Source organism: Mustelus asterias, chromosome 14 (assembly GCF_964213995.1).
Source record: "Mustelus asterias chromosome 14, sMusAst1.hap1.1, whole genome shotgun sequence".
In the NCBI taxonomy this organism is placed as follows: domain Eukaryota; kingdom Metazoa; phylum Chordata; class Chondrichthyes; order Carcharhiniformes; family Triakidae; genus Mustelus; species Mustelus asterias.
Genome location: NC_135814.1, coordinates 15,729,120 through 15,752,528, shown reverse-complemented (window position 1 = coordinate 15,752,528; position 23,409 = coordinate 15,729,120). Strand labels below are relative to the sequence as shown.

Here is a 23,409-nt window from a genome sequence, read left to right as displayed (position 1 = left end):
ATCCTACAGAATAGGAGGAGGCCATTCGGCCCATCGAGTCTGCACTGACCACAATCCCACCCAGGCCCTATTCCCATGCATTTACTGGTAAACCAGAGCTAATCAAAGCCATGCCCTTTTGATAACCAAGGTTTTTCTGGGCTGAAGACACACTAAAAGGATACTTTCAACTCCTACAGAAACCATCTGCCAATGGTCCCAACTGTTTGAGAGAACTGGCACACGTTTCATCTGTCCACATTCTCTGCTCAGAGATTCCACACTTAGGATCATTCAGGACAAAGAAGCCCACTTGATTGGCACCACATCTACAAACATCCACTCCCTCCGCTAGCGACGCTCAGTAGCAGCAGTGTGGACTATCTACAAGATGCACTGCAGCAATTCACCAAAGATCCTTAGACAACACCTTCCAAACCCACAATCACTTCCATCTAGAAGGACAAGGGTAGCAGATGCATGGGAACACCACCACCTGCAAATTCCCCTTCAAGCCACTCACCACCCTGACTTGGAAATATATTGCTGTTCCTTCGCAGTCACTGGGTCAAAATCGCGGAATTCCCTCCCTAACGGCATTGTGGGTCAACCCACAGAACATGGGCAGCGATTCAAGAAGGCAGCTCATCACCACTTTCTCAAGGGCAATTAGGGATGGGCCAGCCAGCGACACCCATGTCCCACGAATGAATAAAAAAAAATTCACATCAATGACTACGCAACAATATTAGAAGTTTCCAGGAAATAAAGAATTGAAGATAATAAAATTACTACAGGGCTCAACAGGGTAGATGTTGGAAGGATGTTTCTCCTGGCTCCAGGCGTAAGGAATTAGGGGTCACAGTCTCAGAGCAGGGGCGGCATGGTGGCATAGTGGTTAGCACTGCTGCCTCACAGCATCAGGGACCCGGGCTGAATTTCAGCCTCGGGTGATGGAGTTTGCACGGTCTCCCAGTGTCTGCATGGGTTTCCTCTGGATGCTCCGGTTTCCTCCCACAATCCAAAGATGTGCGGGTTAGGTGGAATGGCCATGCTAATTGACCCTTAGTGCCAGGGGGATTGGCAGAGTAAATAGGTGGAGTTAATGGGATAGGGCCTGGGTGGGACTGTCATTGGTGCAGACTTGGTGGCCTCCTTCTGCACTGTAGGGATTCTAAGAGGCAGAACATTTAAGTTTGAGATGAGGAGGAATTTCTTCACTCGGACGGTGCTGTATCCTTGGAATTTTGAGTATATTCAAGACAGAGGTCGATAGGTTTCCAGATATCAAAGACGACACAGGAAAATGGCATTGAGGTAGAAGATCAGACATAATCTAACGAACTGGTAGAATAGGCTCAATCTGTCAAATGGCCACTCCTGCTTCGAAACACTGGAAATCCAAACTAAAATGCACATTTTGATAATATTTCAGTTCCAATTTATCGTTACTCTGTCAGATGAAGACCAACCCTGCCACGCACTTTCCAGGACCTGTGTTTAGGTTAACCGTAAGGCTTCTGTTCTTACTTTTTTTCAAATTATCCTGAGCCTGCAAAGGTGTGTGGCGATTCTATCGTTCAGAGCAGCGGCTTGGAAACATTCCTGAACCAGACCGTGCAGGAAAGCTGGGTCAATATAACACAACTGGTGTTATGTCATTTTAATTTCCTGACTGTATCTCTACAAAAAAATAAATAAATGCAGCTCTGCGCAGGCCACTTTGTCAATGCCTTCAAGCCAATAATTGCAGACCAAAGCTCATTTATTCAAAGGGCTCACTAGGACAAAAGATTAAAATATGTTCATATTAATAATAGATGAAAACACTTGACACGTATCATAACATCACTGCCTGCTATTTAACATGGAGGGCATGAGGCCATTTTAAAATCAGATTAACAACCGCATTAAAAAAGCTGGCAAAGGAACGTCATCAAAGCATGGACGTGTTTAACTCCTGATATCAACAACGCCCGCAAGTTTATAATTCTCTGCAAGGTAAAGTCGCTATAGTCCCAGATGACCATAGGCCTCCTTTGAGGGGAAGAGCCGACTGGTGGTGATTTTAACCTGAGGATCACCATACCTCAGGCAAGGGGCAAGGCTGAGAAGCCAAGGCCTTCATGAATAACCTCCGCTGGTACGGAAATGGAACCTGCGCCTTTGACGTTGCTCTGCATCACTAACCAGCTGTTCAGTCAACTGAACAAAATGACTCTGAAACTGCCTCCAAGAGGATGCATACAATAAAAAAACATTCCTGAAGTTTCTGACTAATTTAGCATTTGTACACCAATGGAACCCATGGCTTCAAGGCTTATATTGTTGGAGACAGGCCCGAACCAGGAAATTGGGAAAACCGAATTGGGAAGACCGAAACTGAGATTGGAAAACAGTTGAAACCAGATTAAAAAGGTCACAGCCTTCCGAGCTCAGGTGATGATCCCACTGAAGAAGGCGGAGGCTGGATATCGGAGCTGGGAAGTGGCAAATATATTGTAGGTGCAGTTGTTTCTGTTCCTGGATCAGCCATGATCTTTCTGAATGGTGGAGCAAGCAGCCAGCATAACCAAGGACCCCATGCACCAAGGACAAACTCTCTTCCACCTTCTTCCGTCGGGAAAAAGATACACAAGTCTGAAGTCACATACCAACCGATTCAAGGACAGCTTCTTCCCTGCTGCCATCACTTTTGAATGGACCGATCATATATTAAGCTGATCTTTCTCTGCACCCTAGCTATGACTGTAACACTACATTCTGCACATTCTACTTTCCTTCTCTATGTACGGTATGCTTTGTCTGTATAGCGCGCAAGAAACAATACTTTTCACTGTATCCTGATACATGTGACAATAATAAGTCAAATCCAATTACTTGGGGGCAAGGGTTTAGGGTGCGAGGGGCAAGGTTTAAAGGAGATGTACGAGGCAGATTTTTTTTTACACAGAGTGGTGGGTGCCTGGAACCCGTTGCCGGGGGAGGTAGTGGAGGCGGATACGGTAGTGACTTTTGAGGAGCGTCTTGACAAGTACATGAATAGGATGGGAATAGAGGAATATGGTCCCCGGAAGGGTAGGGGGTTTTAGTTAAGTCGGGCAGCATGGTCGGTGCAGGCTTGGAGGGCCGAAGGGCCTGTTCCTGCGCTGTAATTTTCTTTGTTCAATGCAAGGGGCTGAAACTCCTGCTCCTATTTCTGATCTCTATTGATGCGTTTGCCATGCACGTCTAACATTCCCCTGCATTTTAAAGGAAAAACTAATCAGTTTAAAGTGGATGGGTGAACACCTTTATAATATTGCGGACACTGGAATCTGAAATAAAAGCAGAAAATGCAGGGTCTCACAGCATCTGTGGAGAGAGAATACAGGCAATGTTGCGAGTCTGGATGACCCTTCATCAAACCCTGCTCTGACGAAGGGTCATCCAGACTCAAAACATTGGCTCCAATCACTCTCCACAGATGCTGTCAGGCCTGTTGGGTTAACACCATTGTTGGAATGGTAAAGGAAGATCAAGTTCCATCAGGCATTCAAATGCTAATATTTCAAACCTTCGTTCCAGGTGAGGTGTTGGTTTTCAGGCAGTGTTGAGAGAGTAAGGAGTCTCACAACACCAGGTTAAAGTCCAACAGGTTTATTTGGTAGCACGAGCTTTCAAAGCGCTGCCCCTTCATCAGGAGAGTTGGGTTCACAAACAGAGCATGTAGACACAGGATAAACTTTTGACAAAGGGTCATCTGGACTCGAAACGTCAGCTCTTTTCTCTCCTTACAGATGCTGCCAGACCTGCTGAGATTTTCCAACATTTTCTCTTTTGTTGATATATAGACACAGGGGCCGATTTTACCAAATCGGCTCTAAGTGCCGGGAGCGGTCGTAAATCAGACCCGGCAGCCACACTCCAGATAAATCAGATAAGGCAGCCGCGCTCCAGCGCCCCCGTACGCCATTTTTCAGCGTGGGTCCAGTGGGCGAGGCCTAGCACATCTGCATCTGTTGGAGCGCCAAACTGCACACGCGCAGTTCGAAGCCGACAGCACTCAGCACGTCCGAGCGCGAAAGTCAAAGGTAGCGCTGACAGCACTGCTGTCTGTGCTGCCTTTGACTTTCCCTGGTTGGGGGGGGGGGGGGGGGGGGAGGGGGGGGCGGGGGGGTGTGGGATGTGACGTCTCGTCCCTGGGGGTGGGTGGGGATCAACGTCTCTTCCCTGAAGGAGGGGGGGTAATGTGACGCCTCTTCCCTAAGGCGGGGAGGGGGGGGGGGGGGATCTGTCATCTCTTCCCTGAGGGGGGGGTGGGGGTGGGGGATGTTACCTCTCTTCCCTGAGGGGGGGGGGGGGGGGGGGGGGAGGGGAGGGATGCGATGTCTCTTCCCTGAGGGGGGGGGGGGGGGGTGAGGGGGATGTGACGTCTCCGCACCCCCCCCCCGCCAGGGGCGCTGGCCGATTCGGGCGCGCGCCGGATCGGCGCCCAGATCGGCCGTTGGTAAAGGTGCAATTGGCCTTGGGTCAGGTCTGGACCGCGTTTTAGGCCCGATGCCCAACTTTACCACGATTTCGCGCCCGAAAACGGGTGCAAACGTTCGGTAAAATCGGGCCCACAGACTCAATTGCAAGATACTGGTTGGAATGCGAGTCTTAACAGGTAATCATGTCTTTACAGGTGCAGACAATGTGAGTGGAGAGAGGGTTAAGCACAGGTTAAAGAGGTGTGAATTGTCTCAAGCCAGGACACTTAGTAAGATTTTGCAAGCTCAGGCAAGTCGTGGGGGTTACAGGTAGTATGACATGAACCCAAGATCCCGGTTGAGGCTGTCCTCATGTGTGTGAGAGAGAGAGAGAGAGATAAAGAGGGGGGAGTGAGGGGGCTGTAGTGGACCGAGCTTGAAGAAGAACGGCTCACAAAAAACTTATTTAAAACATCAGGTTCTGCAGACACTCACCTGTCTTTGACCCGGAGGATCAGCTGGTGAAACCTGTCCACATGTTCAAAGCTGGCCTTGTCGGTGACTGAATAGACTATGAGGAACCCATCCCCCGTTCTCATGTACTGCTCCCTCATGGCACTGAACTCCTCTTGACCTGCAGTGTCGAGCACTAAAGTCATGGTGAGAGAAAACACAAAAGCAGTTATTGAAATATCGCACGCAACTGGAGTTGCAGCAGTTTGTGGACAGCTACAGTTCAGTCTTTCCAATAATTTAAATGAACTTTTTCAGCCTTGGACTGAAGTCTCAATCGTGCCTGTGTGGTTTGGTAACAGGATTAACAAAAAAAAAGAAACGTTTGCAACTGCAAAGTTACAAATACAGTTGCCGCACAGAATGAGGCCTCTGCTCTGTTTTGGTAACCCCGTTGATGTTAGTAGAGAGAGTTCAAAATGCAAAAGGCACAAATAATGATATAACCTTCAAAATTAAAACAAAAGGACAAAACAAAATTGAGGAAAATTAGCAGCAATACACTGAACAAAAGTTTGGAAATTCTCAATTCACTGCAGTGTCTGCTCCTCACAGATAGTTTGTACCTTTAAGACTTGATTAGTTGTAAGTATTCGCATTCCAACCATTATTCTGTAAATTGAGCTTGTGTCTTTATATGCCCTGTTTGTGAACAGAATTCCCACTCACCTGACGAAGGAGCAGCGCTCCGAAAGCTTGTGGCTTCTGCTACCAAATAAACCTGTTGGACTTTAACCTACTGTTGTTAAACTTCTTACTGTGTTTACCCCAGTCCAACGCCGGCAACTACACATCATGGCTCACAGATACAGTCAGACATGTTAGCACTGTTGAGAAATAGAAATTAACTTTCACACCCAAAAGTAAAGAATTTGCCCCATGAGTAGTTAAGATTCTAAAATAAATTCTTTAATTCCAAATTAACAGTTGCACTTCGTTCTTTATCAAGTTCTACCTGGCATGTAAATACTTGAACATATTTATAGGAATGGAATCATTCACAGTTTCAATGTGAATAAATTTGTACCTTTCCTTGAATATTAAAGTTTATTTATTAGTCACAAGGCGGCTTACGTTAACACTGCAATGAAGTTACTGTGAAAATCCCCTAGTCGCCACACTCCGGTGCCTGTTTGGGTAGACAGAGAGAATTTAGCATGGCCGATGCACCTAATCAGCACGTCTTTCGGACTGTGGGAGGAAACCGGATCACCCGGAGGAAACCCACACAGACACGAGGAGAACGTGTGAACTCCACGCAGACAGTGACGCAAATCGGGAATCGAACCCGAGTCCCTGGCACTGAGGCAGCAGTGCTAACCATTGTGCCACTGTGCTGCCTGTTAAAATGGGGTGGCACGGCAGCACAGTGGTTAGCACTGCAGCCTCACAGTGCCAGGGACGTGGGTTCGATTCCCGGTTTGGGTCACTGTCTGTGCGGAGTTTGCACGTTCTCCCCGTGTCTGTGTGGGCTTCCTCCGGATGCTTGGGTTTCCTCCCAGAGTCCAAAAGATGTGCTGGTTAGGTGCATTGGCCATACTAAATTCTCCCTCAGTGTACCAGAACAGACGCCAGAGTGTGGCGACTAGGGGATTTTCACAGTAACTTCATTGCAGTGTTAATGTAAGCCTACTGGTGACACTAATAAATAAACTTAAATGTTAGTATGTTCAAATGAATGCCATATTTTGTTTGTACAACTGCAATTTATAGCTAGAATACTTGGGTTATATTTTTTCTTCAAATTATATATGGCCTTGAATGTTACACCTAGTTCAGAAAAACACAGCTGCCTGGAGTTCTATGTGGATCGAGCAACAGGCTCCCAGAGATGTTTGAAAATGTAATACAAAGCAGGAAACATTATAGCAATATAATCTCCCTTGTTCCACGAGCCAGCTCATGAACATAGCAGCTACTACGAGGGTCTTTTTTCTGCGGTTACTATGCCCTGTTGAAGTTTGTAATTGTACAGCTAGGAACAGGGGGTGGCTATTCGGCCCTTCAAGCCTGTGCCGCAAGTCATTTAGATAGACAGGGCTGATCTACCCACCGTGGTTCCCAATAACAATAAAAAAAAATCAATCAATCCATCTCTGTTTTAAAAATGTTCAACTGACCCAAGTCACAGGAGGCTTTTTTTTGGGGGGGGGGAAAGAGTTTGAGAGGGGGTTGGAAGAGAGAATTCCTGAATTTCCTTTCTGTGCAGATGATCCAAAGATGTGTAGGTTAGGTGGATTTGCCATGGTAAATGTGTAGGGTTACGGGATGGGGAGGGAGGGGGGTGCGGGCTTGTGTAAGCTCTTTGGGAGAGTTGGTGCAGACTCGATGGGCTGAATGGCCTCCTTCTGCACTGTAGGGATTCTATGGTTCAATGAAATTCTCACTACCTGCTCACACATGTACTTTACTTTTCATTGAAAGCCATCTCCTGTCTTTGAGACTGTCTGACCTGCAGATCAGAAAATTTCTCATTTGGAGATAGACTCAATTGCATTTTGATTTTCAGAAAGCAATTCATTCTCACGCTTAAAATGAACTCCGCATCTCCCTCAGACTCCCCATGGAGTCAAAGCAATATCGAACGCTAAATTAAATAAAAAAGCAAATGTAAATTATATTAATACAGCACCAAGCAGATTTCCCAGTTGGATGATGTTTCTTAAGGACAAGAATTCCATGTTGTGCACGGTGCATTAATCTGCTGTCAAAAAGAGTGGCATAGTCTCTTCAGAAATTATAATTGGCTGTAACACACCCCCTTCCCATGTATTTCACATAAGCAACAGCAGATTTGGCTTAAAAGTCTGCTCTGAAGTAGACAGGGCAACTTAAACAGGTTAAAGGAGCTGTTTCATCATCAAAGCATCATTTGGTTCCAACTGGGTGGCACGGCTGTACTTTTGGGTGGCACAGTGGTTAGTACTGCTGACTCACAGCACCAGGGACCCAGGTTCGATTCCTGCCTTGGGTGACTGTCTGTGTGGAGTTTGCACTTTCTCCCCATATCTACTTGGGTTTCCTCCGGGTGCTCTGGTATCCTCCCACAGTCCGAAGATGTATAGGTTAGGTGCATTGACCATAAAACATATGCGGCGGCACGGAGGTCCAGTGGTTAGCACTGCTGCCTTACAGCGCCAGGGACCCAGATTCAATTCCGGCCTCGGGTGACTGTCTGTGCGGACTTCGCACGTTCTCCCCGAGTCTGCATGAGTTTCCTCCGGGTGCTCCGGTTTCATCCCACAGTCCAAAGATGTATAGGTTAGGTGCATTGGCCATGCCAAATTGTCCCAAGATGCATAGGTTAGGGGGATTAGTGGGATAAATCAGTGAGGCTGCGGCGGAATAGGGCCTGCATGCGATGCTCTCGGTGAGTCGGTGCAGTCTCGATGGGCTGAATGGCCTCCTCCTGCACTGTAGTGATTCTATGAATCCAGTATGCCAATTCGGTCTCACATAACTTCCCATTTAAAAAAAAATCCAAATGACATTTTTACAAATGATTTAAAAAAAACACTAACAATTACAGGAGTTAATCGCGGCAATCTTGCCAGATAGCTCAAATAATTTCCCACAAAAGATTTATATTGCGAGATACGAGATAATTGCTCAATCAGGCACCCTTGGCAAGATGCCTCACTTGAGGTTAATGCTGATTGGGGAATGAGAGTGGGAAGTCCATTCCTCCTATTTAAAATCAATGTGCTCCACCTTCAAACTCTGCAATATGCTTCCCTCCATGTGAAGCTCTGATGGAAACGGCAAAATCGAGAACATTTCCTTCCCATCAAGTATTATTCTGACAAGAGCTCTGCACAAATATAGCCATTCAAAACTTGTGGGGGAGGCCTCTAGTTTTGTCACCTCTGCTGAAGGAGGTCATCAGCGACAAAGATCTTTCATTTTCATATCACCCAGAAGAACAGCTCATTGTTCAAGCTGCTTCTCGGTGAAACATTACTTCGCTCGGAGCGTTTCACTCAAATGCTTGGGTTTATTCCAAAAGGAACACTTTCACACTGTAATAATACAGAACTTGCAGTATGACCAGCTTCTTTTCAAATGCTTTCAGACCAGTGGTGAATACTACCTTGAAAACCCAAGGTAATAAAAAGGTGAAAAGATTGGAAGTAACAGTTTTAGTTGGGGAGTCCAGGACTAAGTGGCACTAGTCTGAAGTTAAAGACACAAGTGAAATTAGGAAATGACTATTCATGCAAAAGGTTGGCAGAATTTGGAACATAAAGGCAAAATACTGTGGATGTTGGAATCTGAAACAAAAAATGCTGGAAAATCTCAGCAGGTCTGACAGCATCTATGGAGAGAGAGAATAGGGTCAATGTTTTGAGTCTCGATGACTCTTTGTCACAAATGTAAATTATATTAATACAGCACCAAGCAGATTTCCCAGTTGGATGATGTTGGATGATAAAGGGTCTTCCAGACTTGTAACATTGGCAGAATTTGGAACTTTCTACGCAAATGGCTTTGTTACGAGAATACTTGTCAATTTAAAAATCTGAGATTGATAGACTTTTGTTAGCCAAATCTTTTAGGGGAGATTCATTATTCAAGTATATCGACAGGTTAAAGTCTAACAGGTTTATTTGGTAGCACCTGTTAGACTTTAACCTGGCGTTGTGAGACTTCTTACTGTGCCTACCCCAGTCCAACGCTGGCATCTCTATATCAAGTATATCGAAGCTGTAAGCTTTTCTGTGGTTCCTCAATGACTAAGTTCAATGCTAAACTAAAGTGCGCATGAGTCAGCGACAGTGTGTCTGGCAAATTAATCATTTTTAAAAAATGCTTATTTATATAGGCTTACATTAATGCTGCAACAAAGTTACTGTGAAAATTCCCCAGTCGCCACACTCTGGCGCCTGTTCAGGTGCACCGAGGGAGAATTTATCATGCCCAATGCACCTAACTAGCACGTCTTTGGACTGTGGGAGGAAACCAAAGCACCCGGAGGAAACCCACGCAGACACGGGGAGAACATGCAGACTCCGCACAGACAGTGACCCAAGCCGGGAATCGAACCCAGGTCCCTAATCACTGTGCCACCCCCTTTGGGGGAGAAGTAATGAAATGGCAGATATATTGAACTAACAGTGTGTCTGTCTACACTGTGGCAAGATGCAAGAAAGCAGACATCGACACCGCAGGCATAAATAACATCCCAGAAATCATTGTAAATCAAGAGGTGAAAGAGAGGGAGGAACTTAAAGCAAATGCATTATTGATAAAATTATTCAGGACAATATGCTTTTTCAGAGAGTAGGTGCAGAGTCGACGGGCCAAATGGCCTCCTTCTGCATGGTAGGGATTCTATATCTCGATGAAGGCTGACAAGGCCCCAGGTCCTGATGGACTTCATTCTCGGGTCTTAAACGAGAAGTGGCTGCTAAGACAGCAGATGCATTGGTTTTAATTTTCCAAAATTCCCAGATTCTGGATGGTCCCATCAGATGGGAAAGTAATGAATGCAATTCCTCCATTCAAGGAAGGAGGGATAGAAAGCTGGACAGATAGCCTAACGCGTGTCATAGGGAACAGGCTGGAATCCATTGTTAAGGAGGTTGCAGCAGGGCACTTAGAAAATCTTAACGCAATCATGCATGGTTTTGGTAAGGGAAATTATATTTGACCAAACTAGAGCTCTTCGAGGAAGTAACAAGCAACTGTAGATATGGTGCACTTGGATTTTCAAAAGGTATTTAACAAGGTCCCACTTAAAAGGTCAGTACATAAGAAGAGCTGACGGTGTAATATATTAGCGTGGATAGAGGCTAACTAACAAAAAACAGTATGGATAAATGGTTCATTTTCACTATAGCAACCTGTAACTACTGGACTGCCACATGGATCAGTGATGGGGTCTCAATTATTTGCAAATCATATCAATGACTTGGATGAAAGGATTGAACGTACGATTGCTAAAATTAAATTGTTGATGGCTCAAAGATGGCGGCACGGTGGTTAGCCCTGCTGCCTCACAGCGCCAGGGACCCGGGTTCAATTCTGGCCTCGAGTGACTGTCTGTGTGGAGTTTGCACTTTCTCCCCGTGTCGGCATGGGTTTCCTCCGGGTGCTCCGGCTTCCTCCCACAGTCCAAAAATGTGCGGGTTAGGCTGATTGACCATGATAAATTGCCCCTTAGTGTCAGAGGGATTAGGAAGGTAAATATGTGGGATTACAGGGATGGGACCTGAGTGGAATTGTTGTCGGTGCAGGATCAATGGGCCATATGGCCTCCTTCTGCACTGTAGGGATTCTATGGGTAGGAGAATAGGCTGTCAGAGGGTAAAGAAAGAATCTGCAAAGAGATGTAGATAGGTTAAGTAAGTGGACAAAATTTTGGCAGCAGAAATATAATGCAGGATAATGTGAACTTTCCAAGTTTGGAGGAAGGATAGAAAAGCAGTGTGTTATTTAAATGGACAGAGATTGCAAAACTCTGCAGCACAGAGAGTCCTGGGTGTCCTGATACCTGAATCACCAACATTGGGATACAGGTACAGCAAGCGATTGGCAAGGCAAATGGAATGTTGTTTATTGCATGGGGAATTGAGTATAAAAGCAGGGATGTTTTCCTACAGTTGTACAGTGCATTGGTCAGACCACATCTGGAGTATAGTGTACAGTTTTAGCCTCCTTATTGAAGGAAGGATATAATTGCATTCGAAGCAGATCGGAGATTTACTCGGTTAATTCCTGGGATGAAGGAGTGGTCTTATGGAGGAGAAGTCGGGTGCATATCCATCGGAGGTTAGAAGAATAAAAGATGATCTTAAAGAAACAGAGAAGATTCTGAGGGGCTTGACAGGGTGAATGCCGAAAGAATCTTTCTCCTGAAGGGAGTGACCAGAGCCAGGGGACACAGTGTTAAAAGGGATCTCCAGTCTATGACAAGGAGTAGGGATTTCTCCTCTCAGTCATAGAGGTTCACAGGCCTGGAAACAGGCCCTTCGGCCCGACTTGTGTGCGCTGCCCAGTTTTTAACCAATAAGCAAGTCCCAATTGCCCGTTTTTGGCCCATATCCCTCTATACCAAGACCAACATACCTATATGTAACTGTCTAAATGCTTTTTAAAAGGACAAAATTGTACCCGCCTCTACTACTACCTCTGGCAGCTCATTCCAGACACTTACCACCCTGTGTGTGAAAAAATTGGCTCTCTCCCCTCTCACCTTAAACCTATGCCCTCTAGTTTTAGGCTCCCCTACCTTTGGGAAAAGATGTTGACTATCTATGCCCCTCATTATTTTACAGAGGGGGTTATTAGTTTGTGGAATGCTCTTCCCCAGCGTGCAGTGGAAGCAGGGTCATTGCATATTTTTAAGGCCGAGTTAGATTGAGTCCCTTGTCAGTCAAAAATCTAAGAGTGTAGTGGGGTAGACAGGATGGTAGAGGCCACAATCAGATCAGCCATGATCTTGTCAAATGGCGGGTCCTGCTCCTAATTCAGATGCCCATGTAGGATTGGCATGGAGGTTCACAGGACTGGCGGTTCATGTTGGGGGGGGGGTGTGAAGGGAGTGTGTGTGTTCCAGAGGTGGGGGAAGAACTTCTGCAGCTGTGCCATCTCTGCCCTTCCTCAGATGGTCCTCAGAACTTGCTGAATCACATTTCAGTGCCTGCCTCCACATCCCATCCCCCTCCACCCCCCACCCCACCCCCCCCACCACCCAAAGAGAGGTGCTCTGCAGAAGTTTATACAGCTCACTTGTTAGGGTGTCCTTGTATTGTTTCTACTGCCCCTCTTGATGTCATTTACCCCGAGACAGTTTCCCATGGAAGATCTGCTTGGGGATTCTGTCATTACCCATGGAGCCAATATAGTCTGTCCATCTATGTTCCATTTTCTGGAGGGTGGTCTCTGTGCTGTGGAGTCCAGCATGATGAAGGACCTCATTGATCGGGAAGTTTGTCCTGGCATCAAATGGTGGAACCATTCCAGAAATAGGGAAAAAGGTGGAAAAATGGGCTGGAATTCTCTGACCTCGCCTGCAGCTGCGATTCTCCGGTCCCGCTGATGTGAATGGAGATTTGCTTGAGTGCCAAATTCTCCTGTCTCACTCCACAGCGGTGGCAAGGGCGTATGAGACCAGAGAATTCTGGCCATGGAATTAGGCTGCAGATCAGCCGCAATCGTATTGAAGGACAGAATAGACTGGAAGGGCTAAATGGATTACTCTTGTTCCTATGTTAAAGTTAATTTATTAGTCACAAGTAAGGCTTACATTAACACTGCAATGAAGTTACTGTGAAATTACCCTAGTCACCACATTTCGGTGCCTGTTTGGGTCAATGCACCTGATCAGCACATCTTTCAGACTGCGGGAGGAAGCCGGAGCACCCGGAGGAAACCCACGCAGACACGGGGAGAATGCGCAAACTCCACACAGACAGTGACCCAAGCTGGGAATCGAACCAGGGTCCCTGGTGCTGTGAGGCAGCAACGCCAGCCACCGTGCCACCCCTATGTTCCTAGATGTCAGTAGTTACACGAAGATAAATGCAAAATACTGCGGATGCTGTAATCTGAAACAAAAAGTCTGACAGCATCCGTGGAGAGAGAGCAGAGCCAACGTTTCGAGTCTAGATGACCCTTCGTCAGTTACGCCAAGTTCAATTGCAAGACAACCAACCACATCAGGTGAACAAAAGTTATGGTGGCCGAAATGAGAAGAAGGAAATATTTTTTACTTTTAGGGTTAAAGTTAAAAAGCCCTCTGTCTGGTGTTTTGTTGGACTGCCCTGAAATTTTTGATAGTAGTGAACAGCACTGAGACATCTGCAGGTGGAACTCTGTACATGTACAAGTTAGCTTATGTCAAAGTCCAATTTGGCTGAGCGCTGAATGACGGGAGTGAGGAAGTATGACTGAGCATTATCCCCTTGCACTGTTCCCAAAGTACGTCTGAATATAAAAGGCAGCTTCATTTCAGAACGAGACATTTTACTTGTAATTTACTGGAAACAATATAGTCAGCAATATAGCCGGTGTGTGAGGCAATGTTTATGTCTCTGGCGAGGTTTCCAATAGTTACGTCTGCAATAGGCAACTGGTATTGGGACAGAGATGGTCTTCAGAAATAGGAACTTGTAGGATCACTGCAATTGCTTTAAAAAAAAAACGAATAAATGAAATAGAATATTTAATTTAGTTTTCACATGGCAATGTCAAACATTAAGCATAAAACTAGAGAATGGGCGAAAGGGAAAGTAGATGATGCGGAATATTAAAACAATTTTAATTAAAAATAAATGATCTCTACTTTAAGCCAGGAGGGTCATTGGTCAATTTTAATAGCAGCGGGATGATTGGAATCTGTTAGACTCACCAGCAATTTAAGAGTTAACGTTTTCAGAATCAGGTAACGAGTGGGTTGGATTTTCATAATTACGCAGCGAACAAAGTGTTTCATAGAATTATAGAAAAGTTACAATGCAGGAGGTCGTCATTCGGCCCATCTTGTCCAATCCAGCACCCAGGTGCCCTTTCAAATCCTACCTTCCGGCACCCGGCCCATAGCCCTGTAGCTTACACATCGTAAGGTGCAGATACAGGTCCTTTAAAAAAAAAAAGAGTTTAGGGTCTCTGCCTCCACCATCAACTCAGATACCCACCATCCTTTACTTAAAAAAACTTCTTCCGATGTCCCCTTTACTGCCACTTATCTTGAATCTATGTCTCCTGGTTCTGGAATTCTCCGCCAAAGGCAACAATTGATCCTGTTCATTCTATCTCTTCCCCTCATAATTTTGTACACCTCAATCAATCACTCGTCAGCCTCCACCGTCAACCCAGTTTACTATTTAAAAAAAAAATTAAATCAATTGACAGAAAGCTTGACACACTGTCCCAACAAATGAATGTAAACAGGAGTCATGGAAGTTCATGCTATGACAGCTGAAGGATGGAGCAGCGCAGGAGTCAGTGACCAGCTAATAGGTGACGTGTTCCCCTCAGCCAACCACTCTGGCCTTCAGCTGGAGGAGGTCAACCCTGCTGTAGGGAATCAATCGTTCACTGTGCTGTCAAACAAAGAATAAAGAAAAGTAGCAGCAGGTCCCTCGGCCCTCCAAGCCCGTGCCGATCGTGATGCCCTAACTAAACTAAAAAAAACCTTCTGCCTTCACTTGGTCCATATCCCTCTATTCATGTGCCCATCCAGATGCCTCTTAAATGTTGCTAACGTGCTTACTTCCACCACCTCCTCCGGCAGCGCGTTCCAGGCACCCACCACTCTCTGCACGAAAAACCTCCCCCCCGCACATCTCCCTTAAACTTTCCCACTCTCACCTTGAACCTGTGCCCCCTTGTATTTGACACCCTTGGAAAAAGCCTCTGGTTTTTCACCCTGTCTATGCCCCTCATAATTCTGTAGACCTCTATCAGGTCTCCCCTCAGGAACAAGATGACTACAGTACCCCATCCAACCAGTGATTTGCCAACATATGCAAGTGATATTGGATATGTAGCTTCGGTGTGGCTCTGTTGACCTCAAGATGGCTGTCCCACTCCAAAGCTTCAGTAGAAAATCCAGCCCGACATCGCAATATGATACTGAGACATAAAACAGAGGCACCATCGGTCTTCTCGCTACACTATTCTGAAAAAAAAAGTGAGGTTTTCCCTGTCACCTTGAATATTTATCTCTCAAATAACTCTATCGATTAGTGTCACTCCCAAATGCAAGACAAATGGCAAAGAAAGTGGTTGCTAGTTTGCTACACTCTCCCATCACCACTCTGTGTTTACAAGCAATGAGGAACAGTCACAAAGGTTTTCTCACTAATTTAACAGATGCTTTTGTGATAAGTGAAAGGATTCAAGTGAAACACCTTCGACGTTACGATGTGTCGCACACAGCTCGTGTTCAAGCCGGACAAATACGTCTAAATATATGATAAGAGAAATCAAACCCACTCTCAGTGCCTATGGTCAGACAATTGCAATCTGCCTCCTCGGTATGATCAAGGAGAGGTTACAGCAAATGCTTTGCCTGGAGGCTACATTGTCCTGTGATTATTCCCACACCTAGAGTTTTAATTTACCAACTCCCACTACCTTATTTCATGTAGAATTAAGTCAGGTAACGCAAGTCCTCTTTGGCTGAACATCAGATTATTTTATGGATTTAATAGAGAAAAACACACATCGAGCCTGCGACAACAACCTCACCCAGGCCTTATCCCCGTAACCCCACGTATTTACCCTGATAATCCCCTTGACACTAAGGAGCAATTTAGCATGGTCAATCCACCTAACCCACACATTTTTGGACTGTGGGAGGAAACCCACGCAGACACTGGGAGAATGCGAAAACTCCACACAGAGTTGGCAGAGGCTGGAATTGAACCTGGGTCCCTGGCACTGCGAGGCAGCAGAGCGAGCCACTGTGCCACAGCTGAAACAATCTCAGCCCCCACTTCCAATTCACTGCCACTAGAGAGGAGGGGTTCTCATGATGCTGTGGTGGGCACAGATTGCCTTTTGAGAGAGTGAGAACAATGTTGGAATAAGTGTTCACAACATGCGCCAGGAGCAGGCCGCTTCCTAATCTTTTACACGCAATTCACACCAGCTGAGAAAAATTGTCCCCAATACTTTAACAGTGCATTTAGATTCAGCAGGGTTAGTGCAGAGGCAAATCTTCGGCGAGGCTAAACTTGTAAATCAGTCGTGCAAGCCTGAGCTAATTCTTTCCTTCAGATGAAGGTCAGGCCCAGTCATCAAATTATGAGGTGAGACATACACTGGCACTGCAGTACTGCTGCAAAGCGACTCACCGCAAATGTAAGTGCACTTCGCATCACACGATGATTTTACATATGATGCCCAAGGAGTGTGGCCCTATAAAGAGTTCCTCACCAGCTAATGTAAAACTGTTGAAATCCACAGTAGAGAGGTTTGCAGAGCATCACATGCCTTGTAGCTTAGCTCTGCATCGGGAGGTGATGGCCTTGTGGTATTATCACTAGACTATTAATCCAGAAACTCAGCTAATGTTCCGGGGACCTGGGTTCGAATCCTGCCATGGCAGATAGTGGAATTCGAATTCAATTAAAAAAATATATACCTGGAATTAAGAATCTACTGATGACGATGAAACCATTGTCGATTGTCGGAAAAACTCATCTGGTTCGCTAATGTCCTTTAGGGAAGGAAATCTGCTGTCTTTACCCAGTCTGGCCTACATGTGACTCCAGAGCCACAGCAATGTAGTTGACTCTTAAATACCCTCAAGCAACTAGGGATGGGCAACAAATGCTGGCCCAGTCAGTGACAACCACATCCCATGAAAGAATATAAAAGGAAAATAATTCCACCTCAATCTTTGGAGCAAACATGTACTCCCAAGTATGATGTTATAGGACAAATAAAATTGATCCTAGAATTTTAAAAAAACAAGAATTAGTATTTGAATATTACTGAAAAAAAGACATACTGTCAAAGTTTTTTTCCCTCGCACTCATCAGGACAGAATCGCAAGAATACTGAATACCAAAGGGAACTACTTGTATTGCTTAAGAGGGTGCCGATTGGTTGGCAAGTGGATTCCAATTGCCATGGGGAATGGACCAGGGAACAGTTAATTGTCAAGCTTTTGGTCAAATTCAAACTAGCCACGGGACCAGGTAATACCTGTTACCCGAATTGTTGTTCAGTTGAAAAAGTGCAATGTGTGGACATGTTCTCTCTGCAAAGTTTAAATAGGTATGTAGTTTCCAACACACATAGGTGAGCCACACAATGAACCCAACTGAATCTTAAATTGGCTGCGAGTGTAATTCGTGGCACAATCAGGATTGCTGTCCAAGTGTTGTCCAGTCACAGAATCACATCTAATGTTGGACACCATGTTCTGAGTTTTGCAAACAAAGGCTGGTTGGTACAGTCAGTACTTTGCTTGTTGCGAAGTCAAAAGGACGTGCTGTTTGATATGATGCACCAGTCATTGAGGCCTACATACCTGGCATCACACTGGCACTGAAATCCATACACATTACTCATTTTTGTGGTGGGCAGAATGTCTTTTTGGTTCGATGGCAGCACCTTATGGAGAATGCGACATGCATTGCTAATGTATAATGTGGTTCAGTTTAGCTCAGTTGGCTGGACAGCTGGTTAGTAATGCAGAATGATGCTAACGGCGCAGGTTCAATTCCTGATGTTATTCTTCAAAGGCGGCCTTCTCAACCTTGCCCCTTGCCGAAGGTGCGGTAATCCTCAGGTTAAATCACCACTACCCTTTTAGGGGGAAGCAGCCTATAATCACCTGGAACTATAGCAACTTTATCATTTACCTGCTACTGCGTAATAGTAGCATGAAATGGTTAGCTTCATTCATCATTCAGAGTTTTGCGATACTTGCCATTCCGGGGTAATTGGAGATAGACTGAGCACATTCTGAACCGAAAGTGGCAGCCTTAAGCCCTGTTAGGAGTTTGCACGACGCACAACAAATCGGGGCAGACCATTATCCCACAGATCCCACCCTATTTGCCTCAAGCTTTCCTGGTCAACGAATGGCTTGGGACCTATTTACAAGATCACTGATAAGGCCAATCTGATAGTGCACGGAATTGTAGGAATGCCAATGCGTGTATTGACCAGAGTAGGTGACTTGCGATAGACACTAACAGAGAACAAATCGGCATTTTTCTCAGCGAGCATCATTAATACTTGCATTATTGATGATGGAACGGTTAACACGCAATCAAAATGTATCGTGACTTGAACACAAAAATCAAGCCTGGCCCTCGAGTGCAGTCCTGCAGTATTGCAACACCGTGCTGCACTGTCAGGAGCTGTCGACTTTCAGATGAGATGTTAAATCATGGCCCAATTTGTCTGCTCAGGTGCATGTAAAAGATCCAGAAGCACTATTTTGAAGACGATCAGGGGAGTTATCCCTGAAGTCTTGGCCAATATTTATCCCCATTCAATATCACCAAAGCAGCTTATCTGGTCGTTACCGCACTGTGGTTTGTGGGAATTTATTTAGCCCCATTTCGTACTTTACAACAGCGACTACAATTCAAAAGTATTTCGTTGACTGTAAAGCACTGTGAGGTGCCCAGTATTGGTGGGAAGCCTGTATTAAAGCTATTCTGTTTTTTATTTAGCTGAGGCAGTTGCCCAGTTATTCGACATGGGTGATCAGCCATAGTCCACAAAGAACCATTAGCATCGCGACACAATTGCTTATACACAGCTTTGGGACATTTCCCCACCAGTGCACGCAAAGCAAGGATGGGGGTCTCCATGAACCCACAGCCGATACAGGAACTGAACCAGTGCCGTTGCCATCATTCTGTATCACATTCTAGCCATCTAGCTAACTGATCTAATCCATCAGCATTTCATGGGTGTACGTTCATTAATATTGAAATACGATAGCGGCAATAACTTGTACCTACACAACAACTTTACCTTGCCTCACTGGGCTTTTACAGAGGGCTTGTTAAGAAACATGAATAATAGCCTTGACAAAAAGACAGGTTTTCAAAGCCAGGGAGAGAAATGGTGAGTTTTAGAAAGGGAGAGGATGCCAAAAATTCACGTCTGTGGAATGGAGGAATAGATGCACAGATGGCCAGAGTTGGAGGACAGAATGGTATTAGCTGAGTCACAGCACTGGAGGAGGATGCTGAAATAGAATGGGGATGAGGCCGCGAGGAATTTGCTAACAAGGGTTTCAGTGCCCTGGAGGATTGGGACCTGGTGGTATTTGGAGAGAACAAGGTGATGCCAAGCAGAAGTTTGTACAGGACGCATGCACAGGAAGCTGAGCTTGGCACAAGTTGCAGATTGTGTAGAATGGACCTGGAGAGGCCAACAAAGGAAACCATCGCAGACGCTGGATACAACACTGGCGCTGACATTGGCTTCAGAGGCAGCTGAAGTGAGGCAGGGGTAAACAATGGAGATGGAACTAAGCGGTGTAGGGAATGGAGACAACTTCAGTTCAAAGAAACTGAACAGGACGCCCGAGGTTGCATAAATCTGGTTCTGCCCAAGACAGTATGGTGAGGAGGCAGTCAGTGGGTAGGCGACAGAGATTCTGACAGGAATAAATAGGGATTAACGGATAAAGGAATCAAAGGATGTGGTGTGTGTGCGATGGGGAGAGGTGGGGGGGGGGAAGAGTTACTGAGTTGGATGATTAGCCATGATCATAATGAATGGCAGAATAGGCTTGAAGGGCCAAATGGCCTCCTCCTGCTCCTATTCTCTTTTTCTATGAATGTATTTGACTTTTCTAGTATTCAGCTGGTTCATCCTTAACTTGATGTCAGTTTAGTAGGCAGACAATGTAGTCATTTGGGTTGAGAGCAGTGGAAGGGTTACAGCTTGGCATACAAGTGGAAGTTGACCCCTTGTGTGAGAATAATGCCGCTGAGGGCTGACATGATAGTGGCACATTAATTCAATCTCCAATAATAGTACCCATGCTATGCCTCATAAATGTAATTTTTAAAAAGTGATTTATTTTGCTGAAGTCAACATGTGGCCAATATAAACAGGAACACAAAGTAAAGTTCGAAAGGTTTGCATGCCCAAATTCCCCTGGCAATTGCTTTACGAAAGTGCCTTCACTGCAACTGTGAGGTCATTAAATAAAGCCTTCCTGGTGCAGCCTTCACATGTCAGCTGCCTCCGAACTGATAAAACTCAATTGTTTCACAAAAGGGGAAAAAAACTTCAGCACTGAGTATTAGAATTCTAGGCACTTCAGTGATAGGAATCAAACCTGTTTCAGGAATGTCACCAGTACAGCTTCCCTGAGGACCAAGTTTGTGATTTTTCAAAGAATTTAATCATGGAATCCTAACTGTGCAGGGGGGGGGGGGGGTCATTCGACCCATCGGGCCTGCACCGACAATAATCCCACCCTGGCCCTATCCCCGTAACCCCATGTATAACCCCTGCTAATCCCCCTGACACTAAGGGTGTCAGGTTAGCGTGGCCAATCAACCCAACCCGCACATCTTTGGACCGTGGGAGGAAACCGGGAGCACCTGGAGGAAACCCACGCAGACACGGGGAGAATGTGCAGACTTCACACAGACAGTCACCCAAGGCCGGAATTGAACCCGGGTCCCTGGTGCCACCATGCCGAGATTATCGATTATATACATTATTCAGATTTGTTTTTAAATACAAAGGCTTTTAATGTGTCAACATCAAGTTTGCTCTCACCAGCAGAAGAATCTAGCCAGAGAGCATCCTTCCTCTTTGAGGTGAAATGTCCATCGCTACATCACGGCTCAATTCCATACTTAGGGAAATACGCCAATTCCGTAATGTAACATTTGATTTACCATTCCAGCTTTTCGAAAGTAATTTCAGAGATATATTGCCAGTTGTGTCAGATGACAAATGGGCAACTGCTGTTCAGCTAGGAACAGTATTAAACATCCAAGGGCCCTCACCTTGATCAGCTCATTAATCTTTGATGGAATCAATGTGCCGAGGTATAAAGGGTACAGTATAATATACTGTCTCACCAAATCTCTCAGGGTTGTTAATAGAATCCTATAATGGTTACAAGACAGGGAGTCGTTTGGTCCATTGTGTCTGTCTGCAAGAGCTGCTCAGCTTGTCCAACTCTCGGGCCTTTTCCCTATAACCATGCAAATATTTCCCGCTTGGATAATTATCCAATTCCCTTTTGAAAGCCACGATTGACTCAGTCTCCACCACATTCCATAGTCAGTGCATTCCAGATCCTAACCACTTGCTGCATAAAAAGGTTTTTCAAACATATATTTGAATTGGGAAGAGTAGGCCACTCAGCCCCTCAAGCCTGTTCTATCATTCAATAAGACTCTGGTTGCTCGCCACATTCCTACCTACCCCCAGTAACCTTTCACCTCCTTGCTTATCAAGAATCTATCTAGCTCTTGTCTTAAAAATATTCAAAGACTTTTCTTCCACCACCTAAGTTTAAGTTTATTTATTAGTGTCACAAGTAGGCTTACATTAACACTGTAATGAAGTTACTGTGAAAACCCCCTAGACATCACATCCCGGCACCTGTTCGGGTACATTGGAGGGAGAACTTAGCACGACCAAAGCAGCTAACCAGCACGTCTTTCGGACTGCGGGAGGAAACCGGAGCATCCACAGGAAACCATGCAGACACGGGGAGAATGTGCAAACTCCACACAGACAGTGACCCAAGCCGGGAATTGAACCCGGGTCTCTGGTGCTGTGAGGCTGCAGTGCTAACCACTGTGTCACCGTGCTGCTGAGAAGATGCGAGGTAATTCAATGGACTTGAAACTTGAACTTGATCTTCTCCTCACTAACTCCAGTTCCTCCAATCTTTCTTCATTATCGGAGGTCCCTCATCCCTGGCACCATTCCTATAAAAAGATTTTGGCGCCATTTTAAGCCCTTCACATCCTTCCTAAAGTGTGGCACCCAGAATTCGACACAATACTCCAGCGGAGGTTGAACCAGGTCTTCAGAAAGGTGCACCATAACTTTTCTTGCTTTAATTCTCTCTAATTATAGTTATGACGGTTGGCAGAGTTGATGACTGAATACTAGAACTTAGGAAACCACACTTTGCCTCTCAATTTGAGTCAATGCAAAACATTGCATTAAAGTGAGCACTGTCACCTTGGTAAAAGTGTCTTGCAATACCGGTGTGTGTGTATGAGTAAGAGACAAGATCGGCAATACAGCGATTACAAATTATTTCAAATCGCAACAATTGTTTCTCAAATCTCAGTTCTATTTTTCGATTTAAATGTAAAATTGGAAAAGCAAGTTTGTGGAGAATGGAAATCTTCAGCGCAAACTGAATCCAGCACTGATGAGTATTAAATAGCGATGGTATTGTGAACCTGTCCCTGTCACATAACCGCAGAGCACAGAAGTAGGCCATTTAGCCCACGGTGCCCTTTGAAAGAACTATCCAGTTAGCTCCATTCTTGTTGCCACATAGTCCTTTCCACAAAATCCAAACAAGCGCTACAGTGCAAAAAGAGGCCATTCAGCCTATCGAGTCTGCACCGACTCTCCAAAAGAGCATCCCACCTAGGCCCTCCCCTTTGCCCTATCCCTGTAACCCTGAGCATTTACCATAGCTGATCCATCCAACCTACACATCTTTGGAAATTAAGAGGCAATTTAGCAAGGCCAATCCACCTAAACTTTCCTTTTTGAAAAGCAAGGACAGGAGTAGGCCATTTATCCTCTCAGGCCAGTTCTGCCAGTCAATGATATGATGGCTGACCTGTAATCTAACTCAATGGACCCACCTTAACTCCATAACCTTAATACTTTTCATTGGTCCTTGCTAACTAATCTCAGACTTAAAATTAACAACTGACTAAGCAACAACTTTTCAACCAGATATCCAATGAATTAAGAAAAGCCTCTCACTCTGCCAGGTACACTGTAGCTTCTCTGAGCGACCTTGCCATTCACTGCT

General features: G+C 45.4%; 1 protein-coding gene across 4 annotated transcripts in view; it reads right to left on the bottom strand.

The window, feature by feature from the left end:
* LOC144503511 (ras-related protein M-Ras) overlaps positions 1-23,409 on the bottom strand; it is a 59,542-nt gene that overhangs the window by 16,993 nt on the left and 19,140 nt on the right. For 3 of the 4 annotated variants that reach the window (XM_078227910.1, XM_078227911.1, XM_078227912.1), the window contains one exon: positions 4,926-5,079. In XM_078227910.1, coding sequence (XP_078084036.1) covers positions 4,926-5,079 — 154 coding nt within the window. Of the gene's footprint in view, positions 1-4,925; positions 5,080-14,295; positions 14,647-23,409 lie in introns of those variants that run through there. The other variant, XM_078227913.1, reaches the window with a different exon arrangement.